At 44.8% G+C, this 19384-nt stretch overlaps 1 protein-coding gene across 1 annotated transcript in view; it reads right to left on the minus strand.

The window, feature by feature from the left end:
• Positions 1–19384, minus strand: part of Kif13a (kinesin family member 13A) — a 185282-nt gene that overhangs the window by 50126 nt on the left and 115772 nt on the right. Inside the window, 7 exon segments of the mRNA XM_036186987.1 lie at positions 3048–3214; positions 3313–3399; positions 6534–6664; positions 11201–11335; positions 12496–12606; positions 13471–13683; positions 14354–14465. Coding sequence (XP_036042880.1) covers positions 3048–3214; positions 3313–3399; positions 6534–6664; positions 11201–11335; positions 12496–12606; positions 13471–13683; positions 14354–14465 — 956 coding nt within the window.

Consider the following 19384-nt stretch of genomic DNA (forward strand, 5'->3'; position numbering starts at 1 on the left):
TCACTGTGGAAACATATTTCTCTCCTATTTTTCTTTAAATTTGATTTTGATTTTTTTTTATGTGTGTGTGTGTGTGTGTGTGTGTGTGTGTGTGTGTGTGTGTGTATGTGTGTACACGCATATTTGTATTTGGGGGTGCATGTGCAATGTGCACATGTGAAGGCCAGAGGTAAATCTTGGGTGTAATTTCTGAGGGACCATTTGCCTTTGAACTACATAAACATTGATTTATGTAGTGTGTGCAGATGCATACATACTGTGGCACCTGTGTGGAGGGGTTGGTTTTTTCCTGCCACCATATATGTTTTGGGGAGTCAAATTTAGGCTGTCAGGCTTGTTACCAAGCACCCTTATCTGCTGAGACAGCTTCCCAGCTCCTCCTCTCCCCGCCCCCTATACCTTATGTTTTGAAACAGGGTTTCTCACTAGCCTGGGGCTCACTAGTTAGTCTAGACTGGAAGTCCATCAAGCCTCAGGATCGCCCTGTCTCTGTCTCTCCAGGGCTGGGATTACAGGTACATGCCACTATCCCTAGCTTTCAGTGTGTTGTTTTTGCTTGTTTGTTTAATGTGGGTGCTAGAGACTGAATTCAGGTCTTTATAATGAAACTACTGAGTGATCTATGTCCAGAGCCTGGGAAAATCATTGATAATATTTCTCTCCCCTGTTGATCAGTGTGATGCCTTTGCTATACTACACAGCCTCTTTTAAAAGAGATTCTAATATGGCTAATAGTTTTTTAAATGATCCAGGAATTTCTTTAATGACTTTTCCTCTCTCTTGAAGACTGCTGTCCTGCCCACTCCTCAGTCTCATTTATATCAGATCCTAGGAAAGAGATTTCTAGCTACAAAGGACATTATAATATTTAATACAGACGTGCTCCCACATGCACGCAATGCGGTACTGGACCAGCAGGGGGTGCTGTGAAAGAGAATGCCTGGAAAGAAGCTGTGTCTGCAGAGACTGGCTGATTAGAATTTCAGTACTGTGGAGAGATTGGAATGCTGCTGGTCTTGGGTGAGTTCTAGCCTTCTGGAACAGCCATTTCTTGCCAGCCTCTGTGTCTGAATGAATATCCTGTGAACATCTTGCTGTACCTGCCTCTCTGGTGTACCCACCAATGTGTTTTAAGCTTGCCTTGATTTATGAATTTCTCTGTTCTGTAAAAATGCTAAAGCGTCACGAAACTGTTTCCATGTTGGAACATGGAACTTAGGGTAACCTAAATACGTGTCCCTGGATCATAGTTGCTCAAAATGGCTCCAGAATAAAGTATCTCTCATTTTTATTAAAAATGAATAAAATAAAATGGATCCTAGTTGGCAAGGTAACCTGTCCCTGATATGGCCCAGGACACAAGCCAAGGGCCACTGGGCCAAATGACAGGTGCCTGCCATCTCAATCCATGCCACATTATGTATGAATACATACACAATATGTATGAATGTGTACGTGTATATCAATGTTCAGACCTGTGTGGGGGTACACATCTGTACATGCATGTGGAGGCCTGAGGCTGACCTCAAGTATCTTCCTGTATGGCTCTCTACTTCTTCATATTTAGAGCAGGGTTTCTCACTCGAACCCAGAACCCACCAAGTCAGCTAGTCTAGTTGGACAGTTTGTTTCAGGGATCCTGTTTCCACCTCCCATGTACTGGGTGACAGGTGGGCTGCCATGCTCACCCAGTTTTTATACCTGGACCTGAACGTGGGTCCTCATGCGTGCACAGCAAGTCCTTAGCTTGGTGAGCCATTTCCCCAGCATCTCTTTTACATCTCATCCAAAGGAGCTGGGTTTAGGTCAGTACTTACTCCAGAGACTCTAGGTGATCACTGAGATAGAGGAGGCTGCATCTGGAAGTGTCACTGCCCTGAACTGTGTGGTATTCCCTGCAGTAATGAAGCCATTAGTGACAGTAGCAGTAACACCGAGGACACGTTCCTATGTGGCTAGGTGTGTAGGAAAAAAGACACCTGCAAGGTAACAGTTATGGAAGATGGTTGGGGTGTCCTCAGTCATGATCACGAAGCCCCATGGTCAGCCTGAAAACCTTCGCTTCATCCCATACTGCCTGTTAGACTCTGCCAAAGCTGTGAGCACGCCACGCCCCTCAGCGGCCCCGCTGAAAGCCAGCCAGGCTCCCACATGCCAAGGCAACAGTTAAGAACCTCTGTCCCAGTGTTGGTGGACCAGCTTCGTCTGGAACCAGAGGAGGGGGAAGAGGGTCTTCAAGTAGGACCACCATGGGGAGGACCACCAGGCAGACAGGCTTACAGTCGGGAAGCCACCTAGCAGGAGAGGGAACTCTGAGGACACCACAGCCACCAGCTCATCTGCACCGCAGCAGAGCATGTGTGTGTGCCTCGGAGGGAAGTACCACTCAGGGGAACTTGTGGAGGGACAGAGCACTGGAAGAGCCAGGAAAAGTAAGCATGACACAGGAAGTGAGAGAGAGAGAGAGAGAGAGAGAGAGAGAGAGAGAGAGAGAGAGAGTGTGTGTGTGTGTGTGTGTGTGTGTGTGTGTGCAGGTGAGGCAAAGAGTCTGGAGAACATTTCACTTTAAGCATCGTTTTTATCAAAGGTGCTTGAGACTACCTGTTAAGTAAGTCTCTTCGGAAGTGTAATTTCCCACTGAGTTTACAGTAAATATTACCTTCTATATCTATTAGGTTTTATTCAAAATTTCTGGATCCATATTTTCTTGGGGATTCTTTTCACTCTTCCAGAAACGACAATATCAATGATGGAAAATTTGATTAAAAAAATAAAAAAGGTCTGTCAAACCGATTCTGTAAATACTCTGAGACCATGGAAATGTTATCACTATTGGCTTGGGAACAAGAGGTCCCCAAAGGGGGCCATCTGCCGACTCTCTGGTTCTGCCCGAGTTCTCTATGCTGTCTTGACGCTGCTCCTTGCCGATGGCCTCTGTGGGAAAATGTTGGCTTTATGTGTCTAAACTTTAGGAAGACTCTGCGTCTATATCCGTGTCCCTCATGGAACGGTGTGGGTAAGAGCCGCCGCTGGAGCTCCCATCTTACCATTGCTGTTCAGGGTTTTCATAATGACTTCCATCTGCGCAAACTCATAGTTGTAGTCTGGTTCTGAGGAAGACTCGCTTGCAGCATCCAGGTCAGGCTCTGCGGGACCTGCTTCCTTTTCAAAGTCTTTCAGCCAATCCCGCCGTTTCCTCTTAGGTAAATTAATTCTGTGGGGGTTGTCATCATTAGATAAAAATCAGCTTGATTTATACTTAGACACCAGAAAAAATGTAAATGGAAATACTAGAGAACATGAAGTTGTTACCTAAAAAAGTGGTTGTTTCCCCATAAGATTCTGTCACCATGCCATAGCTGGGTAGTGCTGCAGACAAGGGTGCCATTTACACAGGATCTGAAGCGACACAAACGAAGATGCCGGGGATGGAAGACAGCAGTCCCAAGACTCAAAGGGACAGGGAACTTTCTCCTAATGGATGTACTTCGGGGAACATTTGAAGGAGTAACAGAAACACACTCTCGGCCATGAGCCAGGATGGGTTGCAAACTAAGAGTGATGCCCAACTCTGTGAGTTTCTGCAGAGCTACAAAACATCACTACAGGTGGTTTGTCGACATTTACAGACTGCAGCTGGGAGATAGCTCACTGAGCAAAGCTAGTGTGAGAACCTGAATTCACATTCCCGGAACCACGTAAAGCTGGGGGTAGCCATCCATCTGTAATCTTACCGTTCCTATGGAGACAAGGAAGGAGAGACAGAATCCCTGGATGCTTCCCAGGCCAGCTAGCCTGGTGTACACAGCACTGAACAAGAGACTCTACCTCAAACAAGGTGAAGGTGAAGACCAACATCTGTGGTTGTGATCTGATCTTCACTCCATACCACACACGCACGCACACACGCACGCACGCACGCACGCACGCACGCACCCATACACAGAGATTAAAGCATTGCAAAACCAAAAATACACATATTCAACAGCTCATTAAAAATGTTTTCTGGTAAGCTGGGCAGTGGTAGTGCACACCTTTAATCCCAGCACTCGGGAGGTAGAGCCAGGTGGATCTCTGTGAGTTCAAGGCCAGCCTGGTCTATAGAGCGAGATCCAGGACAGGCATCAAAACTACACAGAGAAACCCTGTCTGGAAAAACTGAAAGAAAAAAAAATGTTTACTGGTAAGTGAGAAACAAATATGGGTGTAGGAAGGTATGTAGTTAAAAATAAATTCCCTAAAGGATTGTCAGGGAAATCTGATGAGAAAAGATGATATAGATATTATTACCTCTAGTTACTTTCTCATACAATCTCTCATTAGTGGAGTCCTGGGCTTGATAGAACTCTGAAGCCTGAAGTTTTGAAATTCATACATGAAAACATACATCCTTCAGTGTCATGGTCTAACCCTGGCTACTAAGGCTTTGCTAATACAGCAAATAGTGAAAACAAACAAACATGATGATAACGGACAGAACCTCTGAACTGTAAAGCCATCCAATTAAATGTTTTCCTTTGTAAGAGTTGTCATGGTCATGTTGTCTCTTCACAGCAATGGAAACCCTAAGTCAGAAGTTGGTACCAGGAACTGGGGGATTGCTCCGACAGGCCTGACCATGCTTTTGTTTGGAGGAATATGGACTTTGGGAGTTTGGGTTAGGAAAGCAGTGGAATGCTTTAAGCACCGCTTAATGGGCCATAGGAGCATGGAAGACAGCAGTGCTAAGAGTGATTTGAACTGTGGGGGACTGGCTCAAGAGTTTCAGAGGAGAATTTGAGTACATTGCCTAGCACCCCTTCTTGTGATATTTTGGTGAAGAAAGTGGCTGCTTTTGCCCTTATCCAAAGAGTCTGCCTGAGGCTAAAGTAAAGAGTTTGGGGTTGATTCTGAGGCCAGCTTGGTCTACAGAGCAAGTTCAAGGATAGCCAAGCTTAGGCAGTGAAGGAAACCATCAAAAACAGAAAAATGGCGAAGATGTAATTGAATGAGGGGGTCATGTTCCAGCCCCAGGACACAGCAGAACCAGTTTCAGCCATGTAGTTCAGGCTTTAGAGTTAAGGACAGAAGAAAAGGGATATGGAATTTACCTCTGTGACTAAGGAAAGCCACTGAGGCCAGGCATATGTCAGGGTTATTCCCCGGAGAGGCCATTGCCTAAAGCTGTGAAGGCGAAGCCTGGATTGCCTTGGAGACCCCAAGATGCTGGTGATGCTAGAGCTGTGGGATAGCTGCCCAGGAGAGATGCTAACAGGGAGTGGAGCCAGCCCAAGAGAGAAAAGTGTGTTGCAGTCAACAAAGCTGAAAGGAACTGCAGATCTGAAGAGCATTTTGACATCAGACATGGAGATGTAGAGTTTGGAGTTTACCCAGCTGGTTTTAGTCTTGCTTTGGTCCAGTATTTCCTCACTATGCTCCCTTCCCTATGCTTTGATATGGTAATGTATACTCTATGTCATTATATGTTAGAAGTATGTGATCTGTTTTTTGATTTTGATTTTATAGAAGATTACAGTTAAAAAGACTGCATGACTCTCAGAAGAGACTTTGGACTTTGAAATAAGTTTGAGACTGATAGACTATGGAGACTTTTGAGGTTGGACTGAATGCATTTTTCTGCCTTATGATGTGGCTACAAGCCTTTTGGGGTCAGGGAGCAGAATGTGGTGGTTTGAAAGAAAATGGTCCCCAAAAGGGAGCGGCACTATTAGGAGGTGTGGCCTTGTTGGAGGAAGTGTGTCACTGTGGGGACAGGCGTTGAGGTTTCTTTTGCTCAAGCTTCCCTCAGTGTGACAGTCAGTCAACTTCCTGTTGCCTGCAAGATGTAGCACTCTCAGCTCCAGTGCCACATCTGCCTGCGTGCTGCCATGCTCCCCTTCATGGTCATAATGGACTGAACCTCTGAAACTGTAAGCAAGCCACCCCAATTAAATGTTTTCTTTGTAAGAGTTGCTGTGGTCCTGGTGTCTCTTCACAGCAATAGGAACTCTAATAGAGACAAAGCTATTACTCCTCAAAATTACTATACTGCTATGATTTGAATACGCAATGACCCCACAGGCTCCTGTTCTAGAACAGGTGGTCCCCAGTGGTGGTGCTGGATCCAAAAGTTGTGGAATTTGGGAGGTGGAGCCTCACTAGAGGAAGTAGGTCACTGGGGGTGGATCTTAGGAGATAAAGCTACCCTGTGTCTGGATAGGTCAGTTTCTCTCTGCTTCCTGATGTCAGATGTGATGGTGCCAGCTGCTTCATGCTCTCACTGTCACGCTCAAGAGCCATGCCTGCCACCATGATGTCCTAGCCATATGGACTGTACCCTTTCACACCGTGAGCCAAAATAAACCCCTCCGCCCAAGCATTTTTGGTTAAGGTATTGAGAACGGTAACTAATACACGCTCTGTAATCAGAAAGCAAACCCGCTAGGATACCCAGCGTATCCTTAACTTTAATGTAACTGAAGCGAGCCAAGGGAAAGGGCCAGCATCCTTCTGAAAACACGGGAGAGGCTGAAGCCTCCACGGATGTCTCCTACTTCGCGTTTTCTTTTGGCGTGAGAGTGATGTCTCCATCTGTGGCAATGTCGATCTCACAGTGCTCGGGCTGAATCCCTATTCCAAAGAGCTGGATGTCCTGAGAGGTATCTGCACCCACCCGGGTGTGATCCTAGAGCACAGAATTGAAGAGGGAAAACCAAGTTCACAAGTAACTCAACCAGAAATGGTCACAAGCAACCAGAATAAATCAGCAGTGCACACAAGACTATATGAAATGAATCCCACAGGAGATCTGAAGCATCAGAAGGCAAACGTTGGCCAGCGTGATGGCTCAGTGGACAAAGGCATTCATCACTAAGCCTGATGACCTGAGTTCAATCTCTAAGACATACATGGTAGAAGGAGAATAGTCCTCTGACCTCCATTTACATGCTGCGTGCATGCCCTCCACATAGATGGATAGGTAGGTAGGTAGGTAGGAAGGTAGGTAGGTAGATGGATGGATGGATGGATACAGTGATATTTTTCTTAAGCCAAAGTTTACCATGAAAAATTTAAAAAATGTTTAAACTCAGGCGGTGGTTGGCACACACCTTTAATCCCAGTACTTGGGAGGCAGAGGCAGGTGGATCTCTGAATTAAAGACTGGCCTGGTCTACAGAGTGAGTTCCAGAACAGCCATAGCTACATAGAGAAACCCTGTCTCAAAAAAAAATCAAAGAAAGAAAAAAGAAAGAAAAAATAAAAAAATGTTTAAATTCTACCAAAACCTGCTCCTGTATCAACAATGATTAGGTATCATTTTAAAACATAAGAAAATTGGACTTAGCGGTAGCAGACACTGAGTTCTAATTCTGGATTGAATAGTTACTATTTAAGTGGGTACTGGCAAGTCATTCCATCCTGAGCCTTAGTTTCTCTTCCTTTCCTCCTTTCCACTCCTCTCTCTCTCCCTCTCTGTCTCTCTGTCTCTCTCTCTCCCTTCCTCCCTCTCTCCCTCTCTTTACAAAACTAACACAATATTTTTTTTAAAAAAGATTTATTTATTTATTATGTACACAGTATTCTGCCTGCCTGTGTCCCTACAGGCCAGAAGAGGGCACCAGATCTCATTACAAGTGGTTGTGAGCCACCATGTGGTTGCTGGGAATTGAACTCAGGACCTCTGGAAGAGCAGTCGGTGCTCTTAACCACTGAGCCATCTCTCCAGCCCAACAATATTATTTATTCAACCTACTTGACTGGATTCTTTTTAAGAGGGCTACATTTCAGAACTACTAAAAAGCAGTCTCAAGGAGAGTTTTATCTTAGTATCCCTCCCTCCCATCTCAGTGTTGGGGACATGGCTCAGTCCAACATAGCCCAGTAACTACCTATACGAAAAGCCCCACATGGTGGTTTTGTCTGCAATCCCAATGTTGAGAAGGCAGAGATGGGATTCCCTAGGGCTTTGTAGCCAGTCCATATAGCTGACCAGTAGGCTTCAGGTTGAGTTAAAGACCCCATTTCAAAAACTAAGGTGAAAAGTGATTGGTGAAGATATGACATCAATCTCTGACCTCTATGTATGTATGTATGTATGTATGTATGTATGTATGTATGTATGTACACGTACACACACACACACACACACACACACACACACACACACACACATCGACATTTCTTTCTTTTTCTTCTTTTTTTTCTTTTTTTTTTTTTTTTAGACAGGGTTTCTCTGTGTGGCTTTGCACCTTTCCTGGAACTCGCTTTGTATACCAGGCTGGCCTTGAACTCACAGAGATCTGCCTGCCTCTGCCTCCTGATTGCTGGGATGAAAAGCGTGTACCACCACCGCCTGGCACACATCAACAGTTCTAATATCAACATTCCATAGTGTGGTGAAGGCTGTGGTTATTATATGATGTACATATTCATGTAGTTTTTAGTATCTTAGAGTCTTAGGAATTCTTTGGAGACTCAGTTACTGCACATCCCTGCTCATTCACAGAGCAGCTTCCTACATAGCTCTACAAAGTATTTAACCACTATGGCATTACTTCTGTATGCAATGGTGGAAATGTAACACTTGGTCTTTCAAATTAAGATGGCTGTGGTTGGGGACACAGCTCTGTAGCATAGTGCTTGCCTGCCACACACAGGACCCTGGGTTTACAGGCCCCCAGCTCAGAAACAATTCCTTCTCCCTAAGTAACAGATCCTAAGTTGACTCATGGAGTCTCAGTAGATCAAGGGCTACCTGTAACATGTTTCTACCTCTGCAAAAAGTGGAAGGAAAAAGATCTTAGGAGAGTGAGGCTCCCTGCTTCAATTCTAGTTTATTCTCCATTGCATATTATATACCCCCAGGGATCAAAATCCTTAATAAGGTGCTTATTTAGCCTTTCAAAGAGGGTAATTCCTGCACATTGGCAGGTTTGCCTACTACAATGTACAGTATATGTAAGTTGCCTTAAAGTACCCAAGTCCAGGGCTGAAGAGATGGCTCAGCATTAAAAGCACTTGCCATTCTTGAAGATGTGGGTTGGGTTCCCAGAACCCAGATGGTGGCTTACAACTGCCTGTAATTCCAGTTCCAGGGGATCTGATATCCTCTTCTGGCCTCTGTGGGCACTTCATGCATGTTATACACATGCAGATAAGCAGGCACACACATATAACATAAATAAAAACAAATCAAATAAATGTAGAAAGACTCCAGGTACCCAATCCTTGACTATTATTTCAATATTCAACTACTATATTCAACTACTAGAGAGATGGCTTAGCCGCTAAGAGCACTGGCTGCTCTTCCAGAGGTTCTGAGTTCAATTCCCAGCAACCACATGGTGGCTCTCAACCATCTATAATGGGATCCAATGCCCTCTTCTGGCATATAAATAAACTACCATAACATACACACTCTCTCTGTGTATGATCTAATTAAATATGGTTTGATGGTCAACTGAATTCCCTTTGTCAGTTGGGGCATCCTTTACCAATGAAATCAAGTGTCCTATTTCAAATCAATCTCTCTCTCTCTCTCTCTCTCTCTCTCTCTCTCTTCCTCCCTCTTTGGGATAGTGTCCCACATAGCCTAGGGTGGCCTTGAACTTGCTAAGTAGTAGAGTATCATCCTGAACTCCCAAACCTTCTGGCCTACACTTCCCAAATATTGAGATTATAGGTATGTGCTACCACACTTGGCTCTGATGTCCCATTTCTTGCTTAATAAAATTGCCTAGTAGTTCTACCAATGTAGCCAAAGAACCCTTGACATCTGACATTTCAGGAGACCCATGAGGCCAGAAGTACTTAGGAAAAACATTAAACGTTATTTCTTCCTGCTTTCTCATTTTATCACGCATGAATGGCAGGGCTTTTGCAGGTGCCTGGTCAGTGGCAAGGGAGCTCTGAGAGCTGACAGCTGTGTGTTTATGTTCCAGCACCTCCAGTCTTTTTTTTTTTTTTTTTTTTTTTTTTTGGTTTTTTGAGACGGTTTCTCTGTGTAGCTTTGCACCTTTCCTGGAACTCACTTGGTAGCCCAGGCTGGCCTCGAACTCACAGAGATCTGCCTGGCTCTGCCTCCCGAGTGCTAGGATTAAAGGCGTGCGTCACCACCACCTGGCCAGCACCCCCAGTCTTAATGCCCTACATACAGATGGCTATAACCTAGGCACACAAAAGTGCACTGGAGTCCTTGATACTTTTAAAGAATGTACATGGGGGGCTGGGGATTTAGCTCAGTGGTAGAGAGCTTGCCTAGCAAGCGCAAGGCCCTGGGTTCGGTCCTCAGCTCCAGATTTAAAAAAAAAAATGTACATGGGCTCTAATGCCAGGAAGTCTGGAAACCCACTGCAGAGATGTCCCCAGCATGGCCAGTGCACACTGAGGCCACAGTGCCAATGCTAAAAGGCCATATGTGAAGAAGCATAGCACAAAAGTCCTTTCCTGATAATGGGGTCAGAGCTGAGACAGACTTGGAAGAGCTTTGCTCTTGAATCTAGCCTAGAGTCTCTCTAGGCTTGTGTGGGATTTGAGACCTCCTTAGAGTTACAATGAAGAATCTTCATGGTCTCTTGGACCCCTGACACCTTAGAACTCTGCCACCTTACACTTGGGGTACAACAGGTGTACCCTGAGTTGTCCATTTATGTCTCTGTGCAGCCTGTATTCAAGAACATTAGGTAAAACAAAAGCTGTTTCTTGTGGTCAGTGATGAGGGACTGCACCATCCATTGCTGTGGGATGTTCTGTATGTTGAATGTGTTGCTCTGATTGGTTAATAAATAAAACACTGATTGGCCAGTAGCCAGGCAGGAAGTATAGGTGGAACAAGGGGAGAGGAGAATTCTGGGAAGTGGAAGGCTGGGGCAGGAGATGCTGCCAGCCGCCACCATGAAAAGCAAGATGTAAGATACTGGTAAGCCGTGAGCCACGTGGCAAGGTATAGATGTATAGATGTGGGTTAATTTAAGATATAAGAACTAGATAACAAGAAGCCATTAGGCCCAACAGTTTAAATAATATAAGCCTCTGTGTGTTTGAGTCAGAGTAGCTGCTGGCCCGGGTGGGACTGTGGATAACTTTAGCTACTATCTATGGTCTTACTTCTACCCAGGGTGAAGCTGGATACAGAAAGAAAAATCATGGGACCAGGCATCCAGGTCCTGTGGGGAGGCTGCAGGAGCACAGTGGTCTGTTGATCAGACACACACCTTCTCACCTTTAAATAGTAAACCAGAAGCTCGTTGAGGGCAGGGTCTGCGTTCAGGTTGACGAGGTAGCACTTGTCATCCCCCACCTTGATCCCGGAGGTCTCCAGGGAGATCCCCATGCTCTCCAGCTGCCGCTGTCTCTCCTGGTCACAGAAACAGGCGAAAGCAGAGACCATTTGTTGTTCTATTCACAAGATGTATCCATGGAAAGAATAAGTCACTATTTCTGGGGACAATGCCAAGGGATGACACATTCAGCTTAACTAAGTTTGCTAAGTGCCTATAGTATAGGACACGACAGTGTCCCAGGGCACCAAGGGTGAATCACACACAGTATCAACTCTCAAACTAAAAATCTGGAGAAGAGGACAAGACCACATAACTAGGATGCAAAGGAATAACAGTGTGCCGTGGAGGGTTACAAAGGCCTGCATGGTTTCCAAGGGGAGGCATCATGATGGAAAGTTTAGAGAACAGGATGGGCTCAGAATAGGTGTGAGATAATTCTTGGAGCATTAGATGAAGTTCCATAGCAAGAAGCAAGATCAGTTGTTTGAGGAGTGGTCAATGATTTCAGGACACAAGAACTCCACGCAAATGGGGAATGCCATAGGAGTGGAGTTGGAAGAACAGGTAGAGACCGTGTAATGATGGGCCTTGAGTCCACCTGCCCATGAAAGACTTATGCAATAGTCTAGAATGTGATGGGTACTGATCTATGGCTGGGGACATAACAGCTAGTAAAACAAAAGTCCTCCTCTCACGGAAGCTTATCTTCTTGTGAGACAAGTGGTAGCTTGTGACAGTGTCAACAGAAGTAAAATGCTCATGAATCGCACCATGGAGGAATCCCAAACACACACCCCTGCTGTATTACCCCTGTCGCATAGTCCATTTTACTAGATGCTCATATGGAATTTCTAATAAGGAATCAAATGCTGGAAAACTATTGTGTTGTATGTCTTAAAACTTCCTGACAATCAGAGCTTTCAATGCCATACTTTGCCAAGTGATCTAAAAAAACAAAACAAAACAAAACAAAACAAAAAACCCACCAAATCCTAGTGTGGACCTTTGTTCATGTAAGGAACAGAAAGTGGGAAAGGCATCCCCCGAGCCTTGATTACTCAGTGGAGTATTCCAGCAGCACAGGACCATATGCAGACTGGAGAGACTCAAAGCTTGCTTTCCAATGAGCTCGGCAGAGAGAACGAGGCCTGGGAGGGTTCTGGAGGAGGCAGGTGTCTGTCTAGGATACCAGGTGAAGTAAACCTCAGTGTTTCCGGATAACTCATCAGCCCACCTGTGCGATCTCTTCCGTCTTCCTCAGCTTCTCTTCCCATGTCACTGTTAGCTCCTTTATCAGTTTTTCAGACTCTTCAAGCTTCTCCTTCAGCTCAGGGGCCTTCATGGCCTTTAAAAATGAAATCAGAAACACAAGCTTTCACAATATTTCTAGCATTACATACAGTACATATATAATGGTATTCTTGTTTAGGGTATTGGAGTTTGAACACAAGACCTGCACATTTGGTATGCAGTTGTAGGCATGTTCTATACAGTTATGGGCTACATCTCAGCATCCTTATGTTCTCCCTCAGCAAGTATTAAGTCTTTCTGAAGCAATGAAGTCATGCACTGTCAGCATGGGCCTTGGAATTCTGCTAATCACAGTAAATGGAAGAGGACATGGTTGTTTCTCTTTGAAAGAAAAGCAATAATAGCTAGTGGGTGTTTCATTTAAAGACCGAAAAAAATTGCTAACGTTTATCTCTGAAATATCAAAGTAGGAAAAAGATTATTTAAGCAGATTTGTTTGTCAGTAAGACAGAAATCAATAATGTCATCCATAAATATCCTGTGGCTATAGTAATCAATTAGGAACCCATCCATCAACAAGACCCAATCTCCAAGAATGAGGAACGGATACCCAACATCTCCAAAAGCCTCATGGAAACAATCTACAGTGTTAATTAAAAACACACACACTGTTCTTAGAATTTCCCATTGGAAGTTCAAAGGCCAAGTGACGAAACTGAAGCAAACAATTAGGTAGCGACAGAAATGACCTCACTTCCCTCCTTGTCAGCCAGCTGCTAGGGCATGAGTCTGCATTAGTCACGTTCTTCACCATGCTCCTTAGCCTGGAGCAGATGCTAACAGACACTGAAAGGTTGAGTCACACAGACAGAACCTAGGGCTGTAAGCCGGCGAGCCCTCGCCCATCAGACACCCAGGTCAAGGCACTTGAGGACAGGGCACGGCAGACTGATGGTACCTCAGCCTGCGAGAGCTGCTCCTTCAGTTTCTCCACTTCCTCACGCAGCTCTCGGATGACTTTGGCATTGGGGTCCTCGTTCACTACAGCATGGTTCACGATCCTCTTGGCTCGATCTGCATATCTTAGTGTGGACAGTGTCTCCTCGTAGTTGTCCGCGGCTGGACTGATCGTGGCTATCATGGAGGTCTGGCTGTTCCCTCCTAAATTGTCCTGTAAAGAATTTCAGATGGCACCCTGTTGAAGACCACTTCATGACAGATGTGACAAGAGAGGAAATATCCACATGTGACTTTGTTGTTCGTGGAAAAAAAGAATACAAGGTGAAAATGTGTTACCACATTGCACAACATTTTATAAAAAGAGAAACGTGGTCTGTCTATATTTGTATCAATAAATAGTACCTGACAAAGGACACTGTAACAGAATAAAAATAGTAAGGAGAGTTAATTTGCGTATGTATGCTGTTGTGTGGCACACGAGTGCACAAGTGCGTGTGCGTGGGCATGTCCACGAAGAGGAAGGAGGAAGATGTCAGATGTCTTTCTCTTTCACTTTTACTTCCTTGAGATAGTGTCCCTCACTGAACTGGAAGCCAGCTGTTTAAGCTAGGCTGGTTGGTCAACAAGCTCCACCCATCTCCACACTCAACTTTTCACATGGGTGCTGGGGATTTGAACTCAGGTACACAGACGTATTCAAGCAAACAATCTTACCTGCTTAGCCATCCCCATGCTCCCTACAAAACTGTGTTCTTTGTGCACCATGAAGAATTAGGACGACAGTATTGTGTGTACTTTGGTAGCTCCGCACACTTCTTCACAGCTTTTACATCGGAAACAGCCCAGTTTAGATAAAAACAAATCCCAGGTCAACAAATTACCTTAAGAAGCCAAGTGAGGACTGAATCTCGGTAAGGCACGAATTTGTTTTTGCCTTTGCCAGCAGCCTGGTCAGCGAGTGACGATATAACCAAGCCCAGCGTTGTAAGTGATCTGCCACAAGAGGAATGAAATTAAGCTTTGCGGGATGTTTGTTTTTACCAAATAACCATCTTTCTAGAAAAAGAGAATAAAATATGCAAACAATCGACAGTGTGTTAATGTCTCCAATAATTTTCCTGGAGCCAAGAACAAGGAAAGAAAGTAACCCATTAACCTAAAATAATGAATTAGAATTTCTATAAGAAAATATTATGCTTAATTGCAGAATTTATAAAATGTACATGCATTTATAAAACATGCAATTATAAAATTATACTAGAAAGTACTAATTCACTCCAAATATTAAAATCTGGAATTACATACTCTTCAGGTCAAATTTGGGCCATTCTGGCCTCTGCTTTTGCACCTTGCAGGACCCTCCCCCCCCCCCCCCCCCCTCCCCTCCCCTCCCCTTCCCCGTAACTCAGTGTTTAAAGCTGGTGACATGATTCAGTGTAGGCTTAACACAGTTTCACAAAGGCGAAGACTTGTGTGAGCAGAGGACAGCGAAAGGCTTTGCTTTCAGACTTTCAGACTCGGCTACTCAGAGGAGCATGTGTAATACTCAAGGACTCTTAAGACAATTGCAGAAGTCTCTCTCTCTCTCTCTCTCTCTCTCTCTCTCTCACTCACACACACACACACACACACACACACACACACACACACACACACACACAAAATTATGACTCCTTGCAGTTGACAAGACCCAAGGATATCCACAGTCAGCTGTCTAGGCTCATCATTAACAAAGCACACTCCTGAGACCTCAACCATCACCATCTTTGGGAGCTTGTCAGAAATGCAGACTTTCAGGGCCCACCACAAGCTGCTGGAGGGTGGACTCCAGCAGGACTTAACCACCTGCATTTGATGAGCTTTCCTGGTGATCTGATATAAGCTGCTTTCTGAGAAACACTGGCAATGCTTTGGTGTTTAACTCATGTGGTGGTTTGAATGAGCCCTGTCTCAAGCTGGCAGCCAAGGGCAGCGCTGGGGACGAGGTAAGGGGCAACAGTTGTTCCTCAATGTCAGAGGCTGAACGCTTACTCTAGAGCTCTTTTTAATTCTACCTGTCTCCTAGTCTTCGGTCAGGAAACTCCTAATCTTTTTGGATCTCTTTACCAGCTCTTGAGCAGGACGAGGAAGTGGGAGGAGCTGGGTGCAGAGGAAGGAAGAACCTTAGGTTGGGACAGCATGTATAAACAGCCCTGGCTTTGTTTCCATTGAGGTTTTAGTGGCACTGGGCGGATGAATGAGGGCCTCAGGAGCTGTTTGTTCTTCTTGAGTTCCACCCACAGTCTCCCCTCAAATCTTGCTACTTACAGGAGGAAAAATTAAAAACCCGCCTAATATATAATAATGGAGAAGCTGGGGTCCAAAAGGGTTTCCAAATAGGGGCTCCAGAGATCATGTGATGGTTAAGCACTTGCTGCTCCTGCAAAGAATCCCCAGCACCACCCGCCAAGACTCACAACCAAGCCCGCTCCTGGCCTCTGTGGGCAACTGCATGCACAGGACCATGCACAGACACAGACGCATGAATTAAAAAAAGTTTTGTTTTAAAAGACAAACTAGAGAGGACCAAATCAGAATAAAGGTTGCTGTAGTAAATATAATGGATGAAGGGAAGACTCTGAGTTGCAATTCCATTTTTTTCTTCTTGCTATACCTTAAAACTTTAATCATTGGAATTCGTCCCTAGCAAGTAGATTTCTGCATTGTTGAAATCTCGTGTTAGATATGGAATACATTCTTAGGGAATGTATTTATGTTATCCATCATTTTAATGGGCTTTTCTTCTTCTCTGATTACTTATTTCTTGTTATTAATTTTATACTTATTTTATATTTGGAGATGGTGTTAGACAAAAAGCAAATTGGAGGATTTTCTTATACAAGCTCAAGAGTAGAGGGGCGGTCAAGACAGCATGCAGCATCAACAGAGCATGTGGCCCAGGAACGGCTAAGGAGCTAAGTGCAATGGTAGGTCGAAACTTTTGCAAAGATGACTCACTGTGTCACACCACAGCTTCCATAACAAGATTTTACCTTTTTTCCTCTTACGTTTTATTTTACTAGGGGGAGGGAGTTGCAAGGGCAGAGGGTGGATATGAGGGACGGGGAGATGAATGGGATCGGGATGCATGATGTGGCCAGATGATGGCAGCGCACGCCTTTAATCCCAGCACTGGGGAGGCAGAGCCTGTCTTGAAAAGAAAAAAAGATGCATGATGTGAAAGACACAAAGAATAAGTAAAAAGAAAAATTGAAAAAAGTTTTGCAAAGGAAACAAGGGCCTTGAAGATGAAGAGCCCTTTAGAAGTTGAACAGTTATCCTAGGAATCTGCCTGTGAGTGGGAAGTCCAGAGGAATGAGAGAAGAGGTAGCCACTCACACCTTTCTTGATGCCAGGTTCCACTCACACTGTCCACTTTGAAGGTGATAGTGACCAGTTGAGAGCTATCACAGAAGCCAATCCTTTAAAACTGCTTGGGAGTCAGCCAAGGAACTCAACATAGATGATGTGTTGTAGAATAATAATAATAATATTATTATTATTTTGTTTTTTTTGAGACAGGGTTTCTCTGTGTAGTTTTGGTGTCTGTCCTGGATCTTGCTCTGTAGACCAGGCTGGCCTCAAACTCCCAGAGATCCACCTGGCTCTGCCTCCCAAGTGCTGGGATTAAAGGCGTGTGCCACTGCTGCCCGGCTGTAGAACATTATTTTAAGGTGTGTTACTTTTGTTTCTGTTGCATTTGTTTAACTCTGTGAAGCTGTGTTACTGTGTGTGCCTATCTAAAATACTTGATAGTCTAATAAAGAGCTGAATGGCCAATAGTGAGGCAGGAGAGAGAAACAAGCAGGGTTGGCAGGCAGAGAGGATAAATAGAAGGAGAAATCCAGGAGGAAAGAGGAAGTAGCCAGAGAAGGAGGACAGCCACCCAGCTATACAGCAAGCTATGGAGTAAAAGTAAGATTACAGAAGTAAGAAAAGGAAAAAGGCCAGAGGAAATAAGTACAGGGATAATTAAAGTTAAGAAAAGCTGGTGAAAGTACCAGGCTGTAAGCTCCAGGAATCCAGCTAAAGAGAGAGAAGAGGGATTCTATGAGCATCAAGACAATTATGGGGAAACCTACAGAGACAACCAAACCAAACTAGTGGGAACTCATGAACTGTGGACCAACAGCTGTGGAGCCTGCATGGAACTGGACTAGGCCCTCTGTGTAGGAGAGACAGTTGTGTAGCTTAGTCTAAGGGGCCTCCTGGCAGTGGGATCAGGATGCATCCCTAGGGCATGAGCAGGCTTTTTGGAGCCCACTGCCTATAGTGGGACACCTTACACAGTCTTGGTCCAGGGGAGGGCCTTGGGCCTGCCTCAGCTCAGTGTATCAGGTTCTGCTGACTCCCCATGGGAGGCCTTGCCCTGGAGGAGGTGGGGATGGGGGGATGGGATGGAAGGGAGGGTTAGGGGGGAAGGAGGGAGGGGAGGGGTGCTGTGGATATCGCTCTGTGTAAAGTTCTGATTGGCCAGTGGCCAGGCAGGAAGAATAGGCGGGGACAAGAGAGAAGAGAACGCTGGGAGGTGGAAGGCTGGAGAAAAGAGATGCTGCCAGCCACCGCCATGACAAGAAAGATGTGAGGTAAGCCACGAACCAAGTGGCAAAGTATAGATTAATAAAAATGGGTTAATTTAAGATAGAAGAAGTAGATAACAAGAAGCCTGTCACGGCCATACAGTTTGTAAGCAATATAAGTTTTGTGTGCTTTCTTGGTTGGGTCTGTGCGTCTATGGGCCTGGCAGGTGAGAGAGATTTGTCCTGACTGTGGGCCAGGCAGAAAAACTCTAACTACAAATGGCGCCCAACGTGTTGGCAAGAATTTCCATCTAAAACCTGAGAAAAAAGATTCTAAAATGGAGCTAAAAACAGCTTCCTAGTTGTCTCTCTCAAGTTAGTGGCAGCCTGCCGGTTTGAGCTACTATGGCAGGTTCCTGGCGTGTGCATCTGACCTGCAGTGTGGCGGGAATGAGGAGTCTACAAGCATCACTTTGCTCTGCTGCATATTGGATTTAGCCTTTGCGAGTTAAAAAAAAAAAAAAGGGTTTCTGGGCTATGCGATGCTTTGATAGAACTGCTTCTGATAGTTGATGGTACACATGGCTCCAGACCCAGAGCTGGCAGTAAACTGTACCACCGCCATGTTGGGAAGCTGAGGTGGGCGGAGCCAGCAACCACAGCGGCGTTTCAATCTTACAAAGATGGATATTACACAGAGAATCTGGTTTGTGTTGTCTTTGGGATTTTTAACTGCAGAAAAAGATTTGATCGTAAAAGCTGTTGAGTTAAACAAAAATGTAAATTTTAAAGGTACCTTGACTTCAAAATTTGGATATAAGGATATGTTGCTTTGGAAAAGAGTCTCTGCTTTTGTTTCCACAGAAAGCCAGAGGCTGTGGATTTGTTCCAGATTAAGATACATCAGGTTTGATCAGCCAAGACCACCTGAAAGGTCTCCGATGACACCATGGCCCAGATGATCCGACATCCAGAATGGTTTCAAGGCAACTGGCTCAGAGGTTTACCCTCATGGACTACTCCATAATCCTAAAATTTTCTTTATGTCCCCATAAGATACAGCACCCCCCTCCAACAGGAAGTAGTAAGAAAAACTACACCCAAATTCCCAGCTGGCTTTGGAGATGGAATTGGCTCACTCCTTCTCTAAACCCAAGCACATTGTTAAAAGAGAAGGTTAAGAGCTTCTTGTGTCCCAAATCAGAAGAGCCCTCTGGTGTGGGACAGAAAAAAACCCAATATTTTTATTTAAAGCAGGTTGATTATAAATGAGATCTCTTTCTAAAGAAGAAAAGGGGTTATGATATTGATATAATAGGATGAATGGGTAGATTAGGGAACTTACTTCTAAAG

The sequence above is a fragment of the Onychomys torridus genome, chromosome 5 (assembly GCF_903995425.1).
Source record: "Onychomys torridus chromosome 5, mOncTor1.1, whole genome shotgun sequence".
NCBI lineage: Eukaryota > Metazoa > Chordata > Mammalia > Rodentia > Cricetidae > Onychomys > Onychomys torridus.